This window comes from Haliotis rubra, unplaced genomic scaffold (genome assembly GCF_003918875.1).
Source record: "Haliotis rubra isolate DU_JTF1 unplaced genomic scaffold, ASM391887v1 Scf59, whole genome shotgun sequence".
NCBI lineage: Eukaryota > Metazoa > Mollusca > Gastropoda > Lepetellida > Haliotidae > Haliotis > Haliotis rubra.
The window spans coordinates 961,303-980,397 of record NW_025767290.1 but is presented as its reverse complement, the minus strand read 5'-3'; the positions used below and the strand labels follow the sequence as shown (position 1 = coordinate 980,397).

Here is a 19,095-nt window from a genome sequence, read left to right as displayed (position 1 = left end):
TGCCTCAAGCCTCTTTCCTGTCACATTTAGCAACATATGGTGTATTCTGAGAACAGGGGGCGATCAATAGCGTCTGGGGAAACACATCGGGTTAACATGAGTTTGGAAGCGCTGAGGATAACCTGGGGATAATCTTTGATTTCTGCCATTACCATTGCAGCGATATCAGCTTGCCTTAACAAAACCTCCAAATGAATTGACATCTAGAGATTATAGGCATCACCGTACCTTTCATCTGACTGTATGAGGATGGGATCTGATAGATGATGTCCTCTTTGAAAGTAATATTACCATGGTAACCCTAGCGTTATCGATAAGAAATTATGGAGACTTTGTAGACAGTTTAATGAAGTTCAGTGTACTGGAGGCAGCAGAATAGATCAATAATAGCTCAAATGCTCATATAGCTTAATGATATAAACAAACAGATGATGAGAAGATGAAACATGTGAGCATCTCGGAGAATGAGATTACTATTGCAGATAGCTCTGTTAAGCTTCTCTTAACTTTCATGCTGGATAACTTGCATAAAACAAAGTGCTTGAGAGACGGTTTTTTTGACTATGAAATAACAAACATGTATTGCCACAGTATGGGTGTGTCAATACAAGTACAATTTGAATATTTACACTTTGCAAATAATCTGAAAAAATGCATACTTGGACGTGCTTGATAGATGTTTTCGGCATCGTGACATGACATAATATGGATCGATTTAATATCTATCCATTTACACACCGCGGACCAAAAACCAATAAACGCATCACATCAAACCAATAGCAGAGTTATTGCTGTTGTCGGTAAGTGGCGTTTGAATGTTTTCAGCTTTTCAATCACGTTACATACCTTTGGAACTTTCTGGCATCCATTGTTAGACATAGATGTCCGCAGATCTACAGTCAACATTCAAATGGAAGATGTTTTCACTGTAACATAAACTTCAGCGTTGTACGCGGAACAAAGCACTCATCTTCCCGTTGTGTCGTCTGCTACAAAATCAGGCGACGCGTCATTCGCCGTGCAGGGAGATTGTGACGTCGCAGATAGTAGGTCGTTGAAAGGTTAGTTTGTCGCAGCGCCCTCTACCGATATCGATTTAGGGACGTTCGTGTGTTGTGGTGACTTTCCGTTTAGGGGATCTGAAACTTCTGATAGCTTTCTTCAAGGGAAGTAATAAAGTGTGAATTGCCAAGCTGGTATGTGCAAGGAAGGGCTGAATGGGCATCAGCTGTCCATTGCTATCTTCATTACAAGCTTATGAACAGGCTGAATTAAATTACGCTTGTATCCCATAAATCTTATAGTCGTATTAACATTATGTAAACAAAGTTGAAGAAATATATATGTAACTGAACACATTCAAATTAAATGAATAAATTCGTTATGCAGTTACCTCAGAAAAGATGTGAAATTCATAGCAAAGAGCTAATCACTCTGTAGAGACAGTTAATTTAGCCTTGTGGTAAAGCATAACGCAAGAATTCAGGTTTCGATTTAAATTGGATGCAATAATGTATGAGCCAGTTTGTAGTGTTCCCCAAATGACCTGTTTGGATCAGTCCGATGCTCATGTATCTATTGCATTCACACACGAACTATCAACGCTTAATGTCATAGCCGCAGGTTCTTGGATTATATTCTCTTTGGACTCGTGTTCATTAAATGCAGACACATGCTTCATAATGTGAAACCTCTTTAATCCAATACCTATGCTTTGAAACAGTCATGATTACACAATCTGAGAATGATGTCGTTTTTATTTTATAGAATATTTGTACGTAAAACGTCAATGCCAGTCTCAATTATCCGACGACGCAGCTTCCATTGGGTTTACAAGGTTCGATGACAATAATCGCCCCTAAGTATGGTTTCCGGTTTCTCGAGGGTTCAGTGCGGATCGAGTAAGCGATGTTACAAATGAAACGATATTTACAAAATATTAACTGTTTATAGAATAATGATAAATGAAAACCTTTTCTCTAAAGATACAACACACCGACGGTATTATATTTCGAAGACACCCAAAACTATCCACCCGGACGTTCGTCCTTCCATTATTAATAATTATCCATAAATGTATTTTTGAGTTTATATAAAAGCGTTCATAATAAACTCATAACTTGTAATCTAGTGTCTATGTACAATATCAGACCTGTATTATAACACCTGTCTACTATCTACGCATAATATCATGAATATGTTCAATCAATGTTAGTTGTCAGCAGAATAACAAATCCGTCGTTGTTTCCAGCCAAAAGCGTAAATATTCATTTCGACGTAAAATAACATTATTATTTTTCTTCAGTGTGGGAATGTATTCCCTGATGTGAAAAACCCAATCTTAGATTAAGCACACTCATAAAAATGTCAACTTGATTTTTCTTCACCTGTATTCATTCTAACAAGAGATCCAAGTTTCTAGATGCAGAAAATAGGTTACACTATGAGGTGAATTTCTTTATCAATTCGTTGAATTTTTCGTATCTGTTTTCCGCTCGCCAGTTGTCTTGCTGGTTGTCATTTGAGATGAAGCTATCCACGCAGATTTGTCTGTATACTATATTATACCAGTAATCATATGTGGTTCTGTAACCAGGCAGAACGTAACGCATTGGTGATCAGATCAATAGGGCATTATGTGACATGGGAATGACGGACTCGCTGAGATTCACCAGATAAAGGTATATCGTGACTGTTTGTTATCTGAAGCTCATCCCCAGCCGGCATTACGCTTGCCATCTGGTCATCAGCTCACCACACTGTTGCATGGATGGGGATATTGGATCGATGCATCACCTGGGTGTCCGTGGACACGGATGAGATGACGATTAGAACAATGATTGGGTCATCCGTAGTTGTATATTGTTCATCTCCTGCTTTAACCAGCAAGAGAGAGGGCGGGCGAAAAATATTATAAATACTAAGAATGTTTTTCACTAAATGTGAAACGTATTATTTACGAAAGTTTAAGACTGACTGACTGAGTTTGGTTTTACGCCGCTTTTAGCAATATTCCAGCAACATCACGGCGGGGGACACCAGAAATGGGCTTCACACATTGTGCAAATGTGGGGATTCGAACCCGGGTCTTCGGCGTGACGAGCGAACGCTTTAACCATTAGGCTACCCCACCGCCCCGAAAGTTGAAGACCACTTGGGAATAGAGTGAGTGAGTTTAGTTTTACGCCGCTTTTAGCAATATTCCAACAATATCATGGAAGGGGACGCCATATTGGCTTCACACATTGTACCCATGCGGGTAATCGAGCCCGGGTCTTCGGCGAACGCTTTAACCACTATGCTACCCCACCGCCCCTAAGATTTTCAGCTAATTAATGATATAAAATGAGTCGCTTTGCTTCTGAAACATATTTTAAATGAAGAAATAACACGCTCGTCTGTTCTTTTTGAAACTCAGCACGACATGAGACTCTGAGTCTTTCTTAATCATCAATTTCCACAGCGACAGGATAAATGAAATATAAAACTTATTATCTTACGTGGCAATTGAACTTAAGGTGGGAAGATGGGAACAGAACAATATAGATTATTTACAGTAAGACAGCTAGTATGTTGCAAGACCGCCTGTTTGACCTTCATGACCATGATCTCTTCTTGTTCCACTGGTGTGCTGGAAGGCAATGGTGTTGTTCAAACAGACGGACTTTCATATCGATATGAGTCTTGTCGGTATATACTTGCTTTCTCTGTGGCTGGGCTTGATTTGACGCCGTTGTGTTGAAACTGTACATATTACTTGTAAATGCTCCTGTAAATAAATGGCAAAGGTTTTCGTGTCTTAGAATGATAATTGATAGAAATACAAACATGTATTTTGGACAACCCTTTATGAACTATACTGAAATATACTAACGTTTTTAAAAGTATTCGGGAAGGTGTACTGGTGAGTGAGTGAGTGGCGATTTACGCCGTTTTCATCAACATGGCAGTAATATCACGGCATGTCTACTGACTGGGGGAGATCGGCTTAAAGGGAAGCATGAAAGACACGAGAAAAGGCATGCTGTCGACAAACCAGAAACATGGGATTCGATAGAAGGTGTCTGGTATACCTAATGGACGTTATCTGTACCAGTTGTGTAGCCAAAGCAATTTGTGCTCATGAAATTGAACTAACAAGGCCAAATAATATTTGACACAATTTTGGCATGGAGTCAGCCATCAAACAGTTCTAGTTTCCATTATTGTCCAAATCTATCATAATAAAATAACCACTGATACAAAAATCCTTTGTCCCATTCTCCTCCATATCCACAAATCCCTGAGAGGTCAGAATGACCTTCACACTACCCACGACCGCCAGAAAATGATATTGCACACATTACTTCAACAACGAAGACAGCAACGACTAGCTTATAAATGAATTGAAAATGTTGTCAATGTGTTTTGAAAACTGGACATATTCTGGACATATCATTGCCTTTGGATACTTTACTGACAATGGACCATTTCCCACGAGCTAAGATCCGATTCCTTGGGAAATGTACAATTAAAAATTGCCGTAAACTTTGAAATATATGTGTCGAATTTATCAGATATATTCAAATGTCTGACAGTCAGCCTATTTTTCTTACGCTTCAAAGTTGTGGACGCCTTTCATAATGGAAAACATTGCTGCGTTGGTTACAGCTGTCAATTGTTCCAGTAGGTGACATCAAAGTAAGTGAGTGAATTTAGTTTTACGTCGCACTTAGCAATATTCCAGCTATAAGAAGGCTGTCTGTAAATAATCGAGGCTGGACCAGACAATCGAGTAATCGAGAACCGATGACATGTATCAACCAAGTCCGCGAGCCTGACCACCCGATCCCGTTAGTCGCCTCTTACGACAAGCATGGGTTACTGAAGATCAATTCCAACCCGGATCTTCACGGCTGTATAGAGGATGAAAATTAGAAGTACAAATATATTCTTTAAGTGAATATGTAAGTGAAATATTTGATATAGCATAAATAGTTATCTAATGTATCTGGAATAGACCCCATTCTGAAGATCAATTGTAACTCAGATCTTCACAGGTAGACATCAAAGAAAGATGATGGCCTGGGACTCATCTGCATCTTCAAAGAACATGTATCACGAACGACTTTCACATGTCTTTGACACGTATTTTATTTACGAATCTGAATAGATGGCCAAAGATTTGCTTTTTTCAAAATACATTATTATGCTCGTCAAAACAATTTAGGGAACACTGTTATTTTGCGGCACTATTCGTTTGATTCCTTTTAAAGTTAGGAAATGAGAGACTACACTTACAAACGTCACCTGATGACCAGAACAAAGAATTTGAATCATAATAGACAATTTGACATTCATTCTTTTTCATGGACATTTTGGGTTTGATCTCTCTCTCTAACTCGGAGCTGCCGTAAAAATGGAGAACGTGCATTTGCTCACATATCCTCACAAAGCACGAGCCATAAGCAATGTGTGCGCGAAATGTGGCTTTACAAAGGCAGGTCGCTGTGAAAGTGTATTAACTTGTTCAACATGCCGCAAAGTCGACACCTCACGATTGAAGAACGAGAGAGAGCTTTTGGATGGCTTGAGGGCGTTTCACAGAGGGAAGCTGCTCTGAGGTTAAGTGTTAGCCCATCCGTCATCTGCAGATTCCAACAAACCCAGACAGTATGTGAGAGACCAAGGTCAGGACGCCCTCGTGTCACAACAGGAAGGGAAGACCGGTACCTCGCTGTTGAAGCTTTCAGGAGGAGAACCGCCACAGTAAATCATCTTCGACGGCACCTGAGAGCTTCTACAGGAACAAACGTCAGTGACCAACCATAAGGATCCGTCTGTTGGAAAGAAACTTCCGGCCCCGACGTCAAGCCGTTGGACCACGTCTTTTCCCGCTTAACAGAACAGCCAGAGACGCATGGAGACGGCATCACCGACAGTGGACAAGACAACAGTGGTCAGCAGTTTTTTTCTGTGACCAATTTCGGTTCTAACTGCACCAGAATGACGGGCGTGTTCTTGTCTACAGACGGCGTGGTGAACGCTTTGCTGACGTCAGCGTCCGTGAACACAATCGTTTTGGCGGTGACAGTGTCATGGTGTGGGGTGCCTTCTCATTTCATCACAGAACCAATCTGTACTTCATCAACGGGGATCTGAATGCTGTGTGCTACAGGGATGAGATTCTGAGACCAGTGGTGCTTCGTTGTCTTCATCGAATAGGCCCACAGGCGGTTTACCAGGATGACAGTGCTAGTCCTCACCGTGCACGCATAATCACTGACTTCATGGGGCTAAACAAAATTTCTCGCATCTAATGTCCAGCATATTCTACTGATATGCCACCCATTGAACACGTGTGGGATCTGTTGAGCAGACGTGTTAGAAGAACCACCCTCCACCTCAGGATCTGCGTCATCTTGCTCAATGGCTGAGTCTGGAGTGGCAGGCTATCCCACAGAACACACACTACAGACATTAGTGACCTCCATGAGGCGTTGTGCTGCATGTGTGCTGGGGGTGGGGATGGGGGTTCGGTCACACAAGTTACTGACCTTTCTCTCAGAGCCTTGATTTTTCGGTTTTGACCCCAGTGACATTATTGACATCACCACTTGTTCACGTCATGCAATGAAATGGATTGTCCATGAATTTACGGGCAGTGGGGTAGCCTAGTGGTTAAAGCGTTCGCTCGTCACGCCAAATGCCCGTGTTCGATTCCCCACAATAGGTACAATATTTGAACCCCATTTCTGGTGTCCCCCGTCGTGATATTGCTGGAATATTGCTAAAATCGACGTAAATCTAAACTCACTTACTCACTCCATTAATTTACCTTCCTGTATACTCAGTAAATAATGAATTTACCAGACATGTCTCTCTCTTCTTTCCTGTTTGGTTTTAAGTGCAAACATATCAGTGTTCCCTAACTAGTTTTGAGTAGTATACATATAGTGATGACACAAGAGCCAAATATTCAATGTATATTATGGACAAAAAGTATAATTCTCTAAGCCTAATGATTTCCCTAGGCCTATATCCTAATTTGAATATTCTGTGGGCCATAAAGGACCTTTCGTGTAACTGTTATGTGTCCTTTGAAATACAATGCCCATAGGAAATCTCTGCTGAAAGTAGAACCTATTGTACTGTTGGATGACCACATGAACAAAGCATTCCTATCGCACAGTTTGAGGCATACGTTGAGCTTCTCTGTCTCCCTTTCACCAGGAAGGTCGGTTATACCTGAAGCATTTGACATTTTCACTTTCCGTGATTTTGATTAGTATACCGAAGATATAGAATTAGTCGATACAGGTTTGAAAAATAGATTTAGATTTAAATACACTGGCATAATTAGTGGATAAATCTACAAAAATCCGTACAGGTCTTCAAATCAGTTATCAAACCTATACCCGATATCTTATAAAAAAAACCACAGTAATCGGTCATACGTACCGTGGGTGGTCAAGACATGATGAAGTCATTTTGCGACGATGTCGTATGGTCATAGCTGGTTTATTCCCAAATATCTGCTTACAACTGGCATGGACTAGCATGCTAAGACTAAAGAGTATGCAAGGTTTTCCAAAAGGCACCCTTTCCTTGACTGAGGTACCATAGGTACCCGTGACTCCCAGGGAAGTGGCCAACCTTTGGTCCAGCCGGTTTGTAGTACATGTTTGTAACAGTTGTAAATATTGTGGCGATTTGTTTAAAGTTGCTTTTATGTATATCGTTGTCGTTGTAAATATATAACTATGGCTGAATATGGCTGAATGAACGCCGAGTCAATTCAAATTCATTCCTAACGAAGGTATTGGCTGTCAAAATGACTTAATGTGTTCACTCTTGCCCTTCGCTGATGTTAATTAATGTTCATGATCAGTGTTTTGTGAATAGTCAGACTAAACAACATTCAGTTTTTGATGTCATTTGATCTCTATTTGAGACATTTTTATGTTTGTGTCTTGAAATACATTTCCTTCAGAGATATCTTCGAATGACTTTTAAATGGCAACATTAGTTATTTGCGAGCATTAAATATTTTAGAAGAATTTCGCCTCACAAAGACTGATAATCACAACGATGACTGCATGTAGGCACGATTTAAGAATATGATAACGTCTCGGTAATGTCAACCTTCTTTGAGGGAAAGATCAATGCTTGAATGTTAATTAGTTGTGTCGTTCTTGGCGATAGAAATATGAACACACATCAAACAGATGTGGAGATAGCAGAAATTGAACAAATCGAAAAGAGACAGACAAACAGACAAACACGACACAAAATATGTCTCATGTCCTTTCATCAAATACCCGAATGCAATGTTAACAACACAAACAGTACAAGCTTGGATCACAGATTAAACTTCAATGACTACATAAAGTGTTTTGATCAATGTACAATCACATACCTCCTATTAAGGGAAGTTGGTAAAGTGGTATACATAAAAAGATTACGCCCCTCGTTAAATACTCATGTTTGGCTTCCTAGACGTTTCCATTCTCTTCATATTACTTAATATAATCCCAGATCGAAATCCCCGAAGACGGCATGCTTTTAAGTACGTATTTTGTGGAATCCAGAGTGACAATAAGCCAGAAGCTGTTCTGAAAACCGCAAGCATTGGGAATTCCATTTATGAGTAGTGTACTGTGGGTATAAAGTATGACTTTTTGTTGGTTGGTTGGTTGGTTGTTTGACGCCGCGCCCAGCAATATTCCAGCTATATAGCGGCAGTCTGCAAATAATCGAGTCTGGACCAGACAATCCGGTGATCAACATCATGAGCATCAATCTACGCAATTAGGATACGATGACATGTGTCAACCAAGTCAGCAGCTTGACCACCCGATCCCATTAGTGGCCTCTTACGACAAGCATTGGTTACTGAAGCCCAATTCTAACCGGATCTTCACGGATGTATAAAGTACAGAAGTACACAATATCTCCTGTATGTAAATATGTAAGTGAAATATTAGATATGGCATAAATGGTTATCCAATATGCGAATCGTATCTGGAATAGGACCCCAACAAATCTGTGCTATGTAAGAGCTGACTTCAAGAAGTTGGTTTTCAGACACTTAGTGGGATGCTTGTTGTAAGTAGCTTATAGGGGTGGGTATTGCAGAGAATTTTCATACTGCGATATATTGCGATGCGAAATCATGTATTGCTATATGTATTGCAATATATTGCATGAAGTATTTCTAAACAAAAAAACTACTTATAATCGTGTTAATTCTTGATTTACAGAACAAAAACACAACAAAATCACTAGGCTTGATTAAGCTTTAATTACAACTTTTAATCATGATAAAATAAAAATATGAATAATATTTGGCACAAATGAAACAAGGACATATCCGAAGATTTCCGAGTGTTACGAAATTTTCCGAATGCAAGTCAAAATACCGGTTTTCATGTCTGAACCGGTAAATACCGGTAAACCGGTTATATTGCGCAGCCCTAGTAGCTTATAGTGTTATCAGATCCAGAATACATTATTCACAAGCCGCATTCATATAGCAGATATATCATTGCCTGTGGTGTTAAACAACAAAAAGTAAGCACACCTTAAGATGAATCAAACTTTAATACTTATTGTCTGTGAGTCTGAATGTGTATGATACCAAGGTGGACGTCATGCCATTTATGGTATTGACTGTCAAACACATCCCGGATGGAGGGACTCAGCAAAGGCCATGGAGACATGGAGTAACGCCATCCATGATTTTGTTTGCCATCTACAACCTCAGCAAGAGCTGAAAATGTAAATAAATAAAAATAACTGTTTGTGATAGTGCAATTTGTTTTTTGAACTGATGGAGTTTAAAACTTTTGGTAAGAGTATGAACCGATTTATGTCATGCGTCGAGCCGCTTTGCCGCGGAAACTAAGTTATAATAACATAGCTAAACAAAGATGAAGCATCTGAGTTGCGGAGACAAGACGGATGAGTCGAAGCCTCATCTGGAAAGCTCTGTTTATTTTGCAAGGGTCTTCAGGCGTCCAGCAATGATTAAGCACCGGTCAACGTGTTATGTTCATGGGGTGGAAATGTAACTGTATTGGTTGGCATCAAAACTGGTTGGTGCGTTTTACCACACAAGGGCATGGATCTCTACAACAGATAATTGAGACAATTTTGTATGTCACGTAGGAATGAAAATGAAGCGCGGTCGGGAGATGACAAACACACAAAAGAACGGCCAGCCTATCTCAGGAAACAATGGTGCAAACTCAACTACTCATGCATCGTTTCATAAAGAAGAATCCATGGTAACGTGGAATCCATTAGTTGTATTAGGATAGAGGCAGATTATGTAAATCGTTATGCGTTATCAGTAATCAAACCAACAACGTCAAATCAGAGTTGCTTTACACCTTATTGTCAGGAGCATTACTTGTTTTTCGACGGATGTGCATGAAATCAGTGGAATTGTGTGAGCAGATGGATTGTTATCACGTATGCAGGCATAATTAACTTACTTTCCTTTACAGCTAGACTAGAAGCGACAAATACTATATATGTTTAAATTATTCAAGTTACAAGATTCCTTGATTAAATGCTCAAGTGAAAAAGATACAGAGGCGTTGGTGTCTTAGAAAGGTAAATGATGAAAGCATTACTTCGGAGGTCGATGGTCCATTGACGAAAACGTTAACTCGATTAGCATAACGTAAAACGCCAAAAAACAATACTTACTCACTAGTAGCTCTTTCGCTTGAATATATACTACCATGTACGTACCATACTACAATGTAGACCCGTGAAGATTCGAGATTGAATTGGTCTTCAGCAAACCATGCTTGTCGTTAGAGGCGACTACCGGGATCGGGTCATAAGGCTCGCTCACTTGGTTGAAGTATGTCATCGTATCCTAATTGTGTAGATCGATGCTCATGCTTTTGATCACTGGATTGTCTGGTCCAGCATCGTTTATTTACAGACCGCCGCCATAAAGCTGGAATATTGCTGAGTGCGGCGTTAAACAAGTAACCGACCAACCAACTAAAACGTAACCGAGCGCCGCGTGCAGTTCAATTAAATTTAATCTTTCAAGTTTGGGTCATGATTCACAATGTGCACGTAACTGCATGACTCAGAATTTGACTTTATGCTGCCTGGGAACATGAAACCTAGACGGATGTTTTTTAAAATGAACAACATATATTATTGTTTGACTGTCAGGTGCCCATAAAATGACGCTTATGGCATGCTGAAAAACACGTGTAAGGGCAGTGGGTATGTTGAAATCAGAAATGACGCAAAAGGAAGTTGAAACACATTTTTTCTGCTCATCGAAACACAGCATTATCTCTTCAGATACAACACTCATAATTAGCCACGGGCAGCAGCCCACGTGTTACGTCAACCATATTTGTCAAGACCTCCATATTTGCTTGGTTGATTTATGGCCTCAGTTAAGAGCTCGGGCTGTTCATAAGTCTATAATAACGACAGAACTATATGCTACCTGTACAGACATTACAGCATCCATGCCTGATGTTGAGGGACACACCATATTTTGCTTTCACGTGAACGCCAGGCACGTTTAGCTTATTGAAGAGAAGCATCTGAGTTGCGGAGACAAGACGGATGTGTCAAAGCCTCATCTAGAAAGCTCTGGGTTTTTTGCAAGGGTCTTCAGGCGTCCAGCAACGATTGAGCACCGGTCAAGGTGGTATGGTCATGGGGTGGAAGTGTAATTGTATAGTGTGGCATCACAATTCTGTTGTAACAGACACGTGGGATAGCTTAACTATACTGAACTATACCGAAACAGTGGCAAACACTGCGGAACTAAAGTATTTCTCCATAGATGCTTATTGTAAATGCAGTGAGTGAGTGAGTGAGTGAGTAGGGTTTTACGCCGCGTTGGCAATATTCCAGCAATAGTATGGCAGGGGACACCAGAAATGGGCTTCACACATTGTACCCATGTGGTATTGTAAATGGAAAAGGCTTAGTTATTTGGAAGCTGTGCTGTGTTGGAGCTCTTACAACGAATACATACCTCCATCGGGACTTAAAATGATTTACTTTCATTACTTCAGCGCTGTCCATGACTGCCAAATAGTTGTTCACAGTGACAGTATTATTTACAAATCGCATGAAAGAATCTGCGAATCTGTTATTCTGACATTAAACTGGTGATTAATTGGTGTAAATAAATATATGATTATTGCATCTTTTGAAACTGTTAAAGTTTCACACACTTTCAGCAATAATGGACACCAAAATTGGGCTTCATTTACCCACACATTGTACCCATCTGGGGAATCTAACCCAGGCCTTCGACATGACGAACGAACTCTTAACTCAAGACTGCCCCACCGCCCCTGAAACTGATCCAGATACGTGTATAACAAAACAGTAGTACTTCCGATTCCGGCTGAAATGATGCGATGAACCTTATCAAGACATTCAAAGTGCATTCCGGGTTTTTGCATTGGTCGTTTTAAATGTCACTCACTCACTCACTCACTCACTCACTCACTCACTCACTCACTTCTCACTCACTCACTCACTCACTCACTCACTCACTCACTCACTCACTCACTCACTCACTCACTCACTCACTCACTCACTCACTCACTCACTCACTCACTCACTCACTCACTCACTCACTCACTCACTCACTCACTCACTCACTCACTCACTCACTCACTCACTCACTCACTCACTCACTCACTCACTCACTCACTCACTCACTCATTGATGTCAACTATACCTGAATATTCCTCAATGTGTCCAGGATGTTTTGCAGGGTCTATGAAGTCCGCATATTTCTATATTTCAATACATTTCTATAGAGATGAATTAAAATTGCTTTTTGATGGCAGCATTTTTATTTGTGAATATTTTCACATTAATTATTTCAAAAGGTTTCAAAAGATTTTTTCTTCTCAAACATGATCGCAACGATGGCTGCTCGTTGTCATGGTTTCTGAATATAATCTGAGTTTGTGCCTTTGAGGACAAGGATTATTGCTTGAACGTTAATGAGTTGTGTCGTCCTTCGAGATCGAAATAGTCACAATCACATATCCAACAGAAATGGAGATGGTTAAAATGGAACAAACAACCACCAAGATAAAAAAAGGGGAAAACCCCTGACGCTAAATATTTGTCGGTCCTTTTGTTCAAATTTACGATAGCTTGACTGTCAATTTCAAACCTTCATATCGGTGTTATAATGCTGAATGCAAGGAAAGTAGATCCAACATGAACAAGACAGATTAGAGTAACAAGTTTTCTGTTGCAAACTTTCTCATGTGTATGTTTCGACATGTCCATATTGCTTTAAGAGTAAAACATATTAATGACTTTTGATTTTTTTAATCAGTAATTCCATGGGAAGTAATCCGATGGTAGTGTGATCAAAGATTGCCCGACAAAGAAATAAAATGCTTCTTTAAGATCGCCATGTAATTTGTGGGACCTGATCCTTCAGGATTCTGGAGACCAATGGTGCCGTTACTTTTTCTCGGAAGACAACTTGGTTATTGATGTAACAAACAGATGGAATTTACTTCTTTTAACGAATTTGTCTTCAAAGACGTTTCCCAACTAATTATATCACACGATGTTTTCACATCTCGGAACGAATTCCCATGAATTGGTCGTGTTTTGGCATCTATTCTGATGGTGTCCAGTTACAACTGATACACACTAACAGCTATTTTGACAAAAGCATTAGCATCGGCAATGGCGTCCGTTTTGATAACGGTGTTGCATTGTGTCACTAGAACCGGAATGTGTTGTGTGTGATATGCATCAGGTCCTTTTTTTATTCCATTTATATCGGGTGACATCTTAAATATGAATTCAGAGTAAAAGTAAATTTCCAGTAACCTGTATAGTTCATTAGAGTAGCGTAAATTGTTGATTGTTTGTTTATTGTTTGACTTATATAACTGCTTATACTATCAATCACTGGATTGACTCGATTTTTTGGATTATTTAGACTGCCTCTCTATATATAGACACGCTCACACACATACACACTGAAATACACACTTATACACATGCACACAAACATAAACACAACAGAGCAGCGTAATGGGCTGGTTAGGCTCGGTTAAATTGTTGATTGTTTGTTTATTGTTTCACTTGTGTTACTGTTTATAATATCAATCACACTCACACACATAAACACAAACACAAACACTCACACTCATAGTCACTGATACATACAGAGACACAGAGAGCGAGAGACACTCTCACACTCACACACACACGCACGCACTCACTCACACACAAACACTGATACACACACAAAGACACACACACACTCACACACACACTCACACACACACACACACACACACACACACACACACACACACACACACACACACACAGAGACAGAGGAATCAACATACCAACAGCAGCTCAGAAAAATAATACCCTTGTCTCGAACATCTGGTGTCAACAATCATTTCCAGTGACGTCTTCATGGTTTTGTCACCTCGAGTATGTATTCTTCACCCAATGGAATCTGTTTTGACATTCTCTGGCCATGACGTATATATTTACCTATTTAAACACGACGTACACATACAAAAGGAGCCCTACCGCTTCGAGGCCCTTGTTCAAGGTACAGTTGACCTTGATAGGGAAATGTTTATGCAAAAACAGAGATCCGGTGTTATTAAGTAAGGTACAAGCTAATTTGGACGGTTATAGCTGCGTTCTTGCTGGCATTTACACCAAGTCAAACATACCCCGAGAGGAGGTAACTCGCCTCAAGGTAATACAATCCTTATTTTAAGATCTGGCACGGAAAGAGATGATGCAGAATCTACTACTTACGTATAGTTAAATAAATCTGAATCCATGGCAACGGGAAATCTATTACTGGCTTATATCGGATTTGCCCTATTAAGACGGAGGCAGGGTATGTAATACGCTTTGTTCTGCGTGGTAGTACTGTCGTCAGTCCGAATTATCTCCAAACGTGATTAATTAACGTTCGCTGTCAACAATTTCAACAGAGCTTAGTGTTACTAAATGGGACGCAGGCTGACGTAAATTAGGTTTGCATAAATTGATATTTTCGGAATAATAATATAAAATCATCAACATTGCATCTAGGCATTATCCTCAACCATTGTTGGGTTTTGAAATATATTCTATCAACTTGGAATCAAAGACTCGGTCATGAGATCTAGACATCTACTGTTCTTTTTATGCTATATGTGACGCACAGAGTAATTATACTCTTCTTAAAAAGTTGGGGATCATGAACTGTAAAGTTAATACCTATTCTAGGTAGGTGATGACGGCAAAAATCGTGTGGACATTCTCGTGAAAATCCTGGTTAGAATTGTTCAACAGCAACCCAGGCAACTAACGAGATCGTCCCGGAGGGTGGAAGGTCGCGGGTTCGATCCCCGACCGCGTCATACCAAAAGACGTTAAAATATGGTACTTGTTGGTCCCTGCCTGACGCTCGGCATTAATGGGTACAACAAGGACTGGTCGGCTCGGAGTCAGTATAATGTGTCTGAGTGGGGTATTCATGCTTCACTGCGGCATGGTATCTCAGTGGGCTAGCACTATAAAACCAGCTTAAGTCTGGGCTAGTACAAGCAGCCGCACATACACATACACACGCATGCACGTCGTCATATGAGCGAAATATTCTCAAGCACGACGTAAAACCCAATTTCACCCCACCTCACACACAAAAAACCAGACATGGCAAAACTCTGCATGTAAACACCTTCAACAAAACAACAGGCAATGATATAAGGAGCGCTATACACATGCAAATGTCATTCTTGATTGTGGTATTTTCGGGGGTCGATTGATCTCTGTGAAGTATTATTTGTGTCCGGAAGCTATGGTTCACTGGGGCGGTGGGGTAGCCTAGTGGTTAAAGTGTTCGCTCGTCATGCCGATGACCCGGGTTTGGTTGTCCACATGGGCACAATATGTGAAGCCCATTTCTGGTGTCCCCCATCGTCATATTGATGGAATATTGCTAAAAGCGGTGTAAAACTAAACTCACTCACAGTCACTATGCTTTACTTAATTCAAAACGTTGTTTGTGTATGAGCAAGCTTTTTGGCATTTGCAACAAGCGGTTGACATACGGTATACTGGCCAATATAATCAGTGCTTCAGTGTCTGTGGTTGGGGTTCTTTGGGACAAGTACCAACAAATACAAAATGTTGACGACAAACCCCGTTTAAGGGCCAGTTCAACGACATGAAAAAAGGATCGACTTGACCAGTGAAGATCCGGTTTTACAATTGGTCTTCGATCAGCGACCCATGCTTGTCGGAAGAGGCGCTATTGCTGATGATGTACACAACGTCGAAACTTGGTTATTTTTAATTGCTGGTTGCAGGGCTCGCGAATGTTTTAGTTATAATAGGAAATATACCCAGTGAGTGAGTAAAATTGAATAAGAAGAAATAGTCAGGACTTAGTCTAAAACGCGATCTCACAGCTACAGGTATCACAAAACCCGATAATGTGTGTTGAAATGTTGGCTGTCGATAGCCTTGATGCGAAGATAACGGTAATACTGACTGAGTTTGGTTTTACGCCGCTTTTAGCAATATTCCAGCGACATCACGGCGGGGGACACCAGAAATGGGCTTCACACATTGTGCCCATGTGGGGATTCGAACCCGGGTCTTCGGCGTGACGAGCCAACGCTTTATCCATTAGGCTACCCCACCGCCCCGATAACGGTAATAAATGAGCCATGGCCCTAACGGGAAATTGCTCGATTTCAACTGTTACACCACCCAGTTATATAAACCGTTATACGGTAGTTTATGCATTTAAATTGTTATTAAACCATGACCCTTCATTCATCACAAAAGAACTATTCCTAAAATGAATGAGTGAGTGAATGAGTTTAGTTTTATGCCGCTTTTGGCAATGTTCCAGCAATATCACTGCGGGGGACACCAGAAATTGGCCTGACATGTTGTGCCCATGTGGGGAATCGAACTCGGGTCTTCGACGTAACGAAAGAACTCTTTAACCACTTGGCTACCTCACCGCCGCTATTCCTAAAATGTCATGAAATAGTTATCAAAAGGCTTGCGAACACCCCAGATAGCGCTCAGTGATAATGATATGTCATCAGATAACATGACCCCAAAAACAACCTAAATAGCTATGATCAAAACTTCATTACAGCCTCGGTACTTCCTGAAAATTGGGAAGAAATAGGAGACCGGTATTACTAAAAAAACTACAGTTAAGCATAATTGCAATAACTACCACATCTGCTTTTGTCGGCAGCTGTAGAAGGATGTCTTTGACGGATCTTTCATGGACGTCCAGGAATAGGGTTCTGAGTGGATGGTCATATAAGGCCGGAATTCGATTTTCATGTATGTGATAATCACTGCTGTGATCACAAAGGAGGACAGGGTGGAAAAAGTATGTCATTGAATGAAAATTACTTTGTGAAAAAAGATGACATGAAAAGATGAAATATTCTAAAATGTTTACCAAAAAACACAGAGAAGGAATCCGTCTTGTAGCCACATGATTTAATGATATTTCATGTTATTTGACCTTTCAAATCTGTTGATTTTTAGACTTGTGATTGAGCGGTCAAGGGTGTTTTAATTTGCTAACATCTAGATTTACATGCGCACATGTTGTAGACATTAAAAGATAACAAATCTGTTTCAAATGTCAAAGTAGGACTTGGGGCCGTATGATGTTTGTCACATTTGCAAAGAACTCAACTTGTTTATCAAAAACACCGAACCATCTTTAAGTCGTTCTATGATGTGGATAGGAGTGTGTGGTATATTTAAAATTTGAAGGACACTGATTTTAAGATTTTTTAAATTGTCATTTTTAAGAGTTGCAGGTATGATACGTGTGTCCGTCTCAATACTTAATTCGACAAGTGGGAACGGAAGCCACAGTGATTGCAGGCGCTGCAAAGCGTTGTGCAGGGTTATTACTCGCAGACGTACCAGGATCCGCTCATGACGGCTTCTAGTTCGGCATAATGATCTACCTTGGTTGTTCAGCAGAATACCTATGCCAGAGTGGCAAACGTCCGCGACACGCTGTATATCGGGTTTTCACGACATCATGTAAGGATACTGGAAGGTCATCTTCAGTTTAAGATTGCATTTAGATGACATGGTACTTGATCTCTTTCAGGGTTCGCAACGTTTTTGATATGCATGGTTTAGTTTTCTAAATGAGAAAATGGTGTCAGGTTTGCTGGAGGTATGTCTACGGAGATATATTATCAAGGTTCTATGTAAACAAATGGGTGCCATTGTGGACATGAGAGCATTCCTTGCTGGAATTGTCTGTGAGGTAGGGGTTTGGGATTGACAGGGTCCGGAGTAGGTACTACTGTATATACCAAACGTAGTCAGTTAATCCCTATTCAATCAATCGCTGAGTGCGGCGTAAAACTAAATTCACTCACTCACTCACCCTTCAGTCAGGACCCGTTAGTTCATAAACACATGCTCATGGTTTAGTCGAACTTGTACATAATTTTAAAAGAGTTTCTCATGACGTGGAAATGGTTTTAGTATTTTTAATTCCAACTTTGTAATTCGGGGCGGTGAGGTAGCCTAGTGGTTAAAGCGTTCGCTCGTCACGCCGAAGACCCGGCTTCGATTCCCCACATCGGTATAATGTGTGAAGCCCATTTCTGGTGTTCCCCGCCATGATATTGCTGGAATATGAAAAAACTCACTAAAAACTCACTCACTCACTTCTTTGTAATTCACGGTTAAACTTTCCATTCCGCTAAAATTGCGTACGTAACGAAATCGTTGTTTTGTAAATATATTTAGTAAGTATTTTTTTTTGTGTGGAATGGATGTGTTTATCCTGTTACCAGCATCAGATGATTTCATTATTCGCAGACAATATTGGTACGTGCATAAACCTGGGTCGTGAGAAATAAAACAAGTGACATTTAGCCGTTTTCAAGAGACAGGTTGACATTTATGTTATTCTAAAATAAACGTACAATCGATGATGCGCCATCTATACTGCCAGTAACGACCCCTATGGACATACAGGCAGTATCAGCCTACATGTAATCCTAGAAGCATGGGTGTTATTGGCAATAAGAAACACGATAA

At 40.3% G+C, this 19,095-nt stretch overlaps 1 protein-coding gene across 1 annotated transcript in view; it reads right to left on the bottom strand.

Annotated features, from left to right (window-relative positions):
* The window catches only part of LOC124255046, a 28,139-nt gene extending 27,126 nt beyond the window's left edge, over window positions 1-1,013 (bottom strand). Inside the window, exon 1 of the mRNA XM_046688883.1 lies at window positions 847-1,013. Within this exon, the coding sequence (XP_046544839.1) occupies window positions 847-869 (23 nt within the window). The 5' untranslated portion in view covers window positions 870-1,013. The remainder of the gene's footprint in view (window positions 1-846) is intronic.
* Between the last annotated feature and the right edge of the window lie 18,082 nt (window positions 1,014-19,095).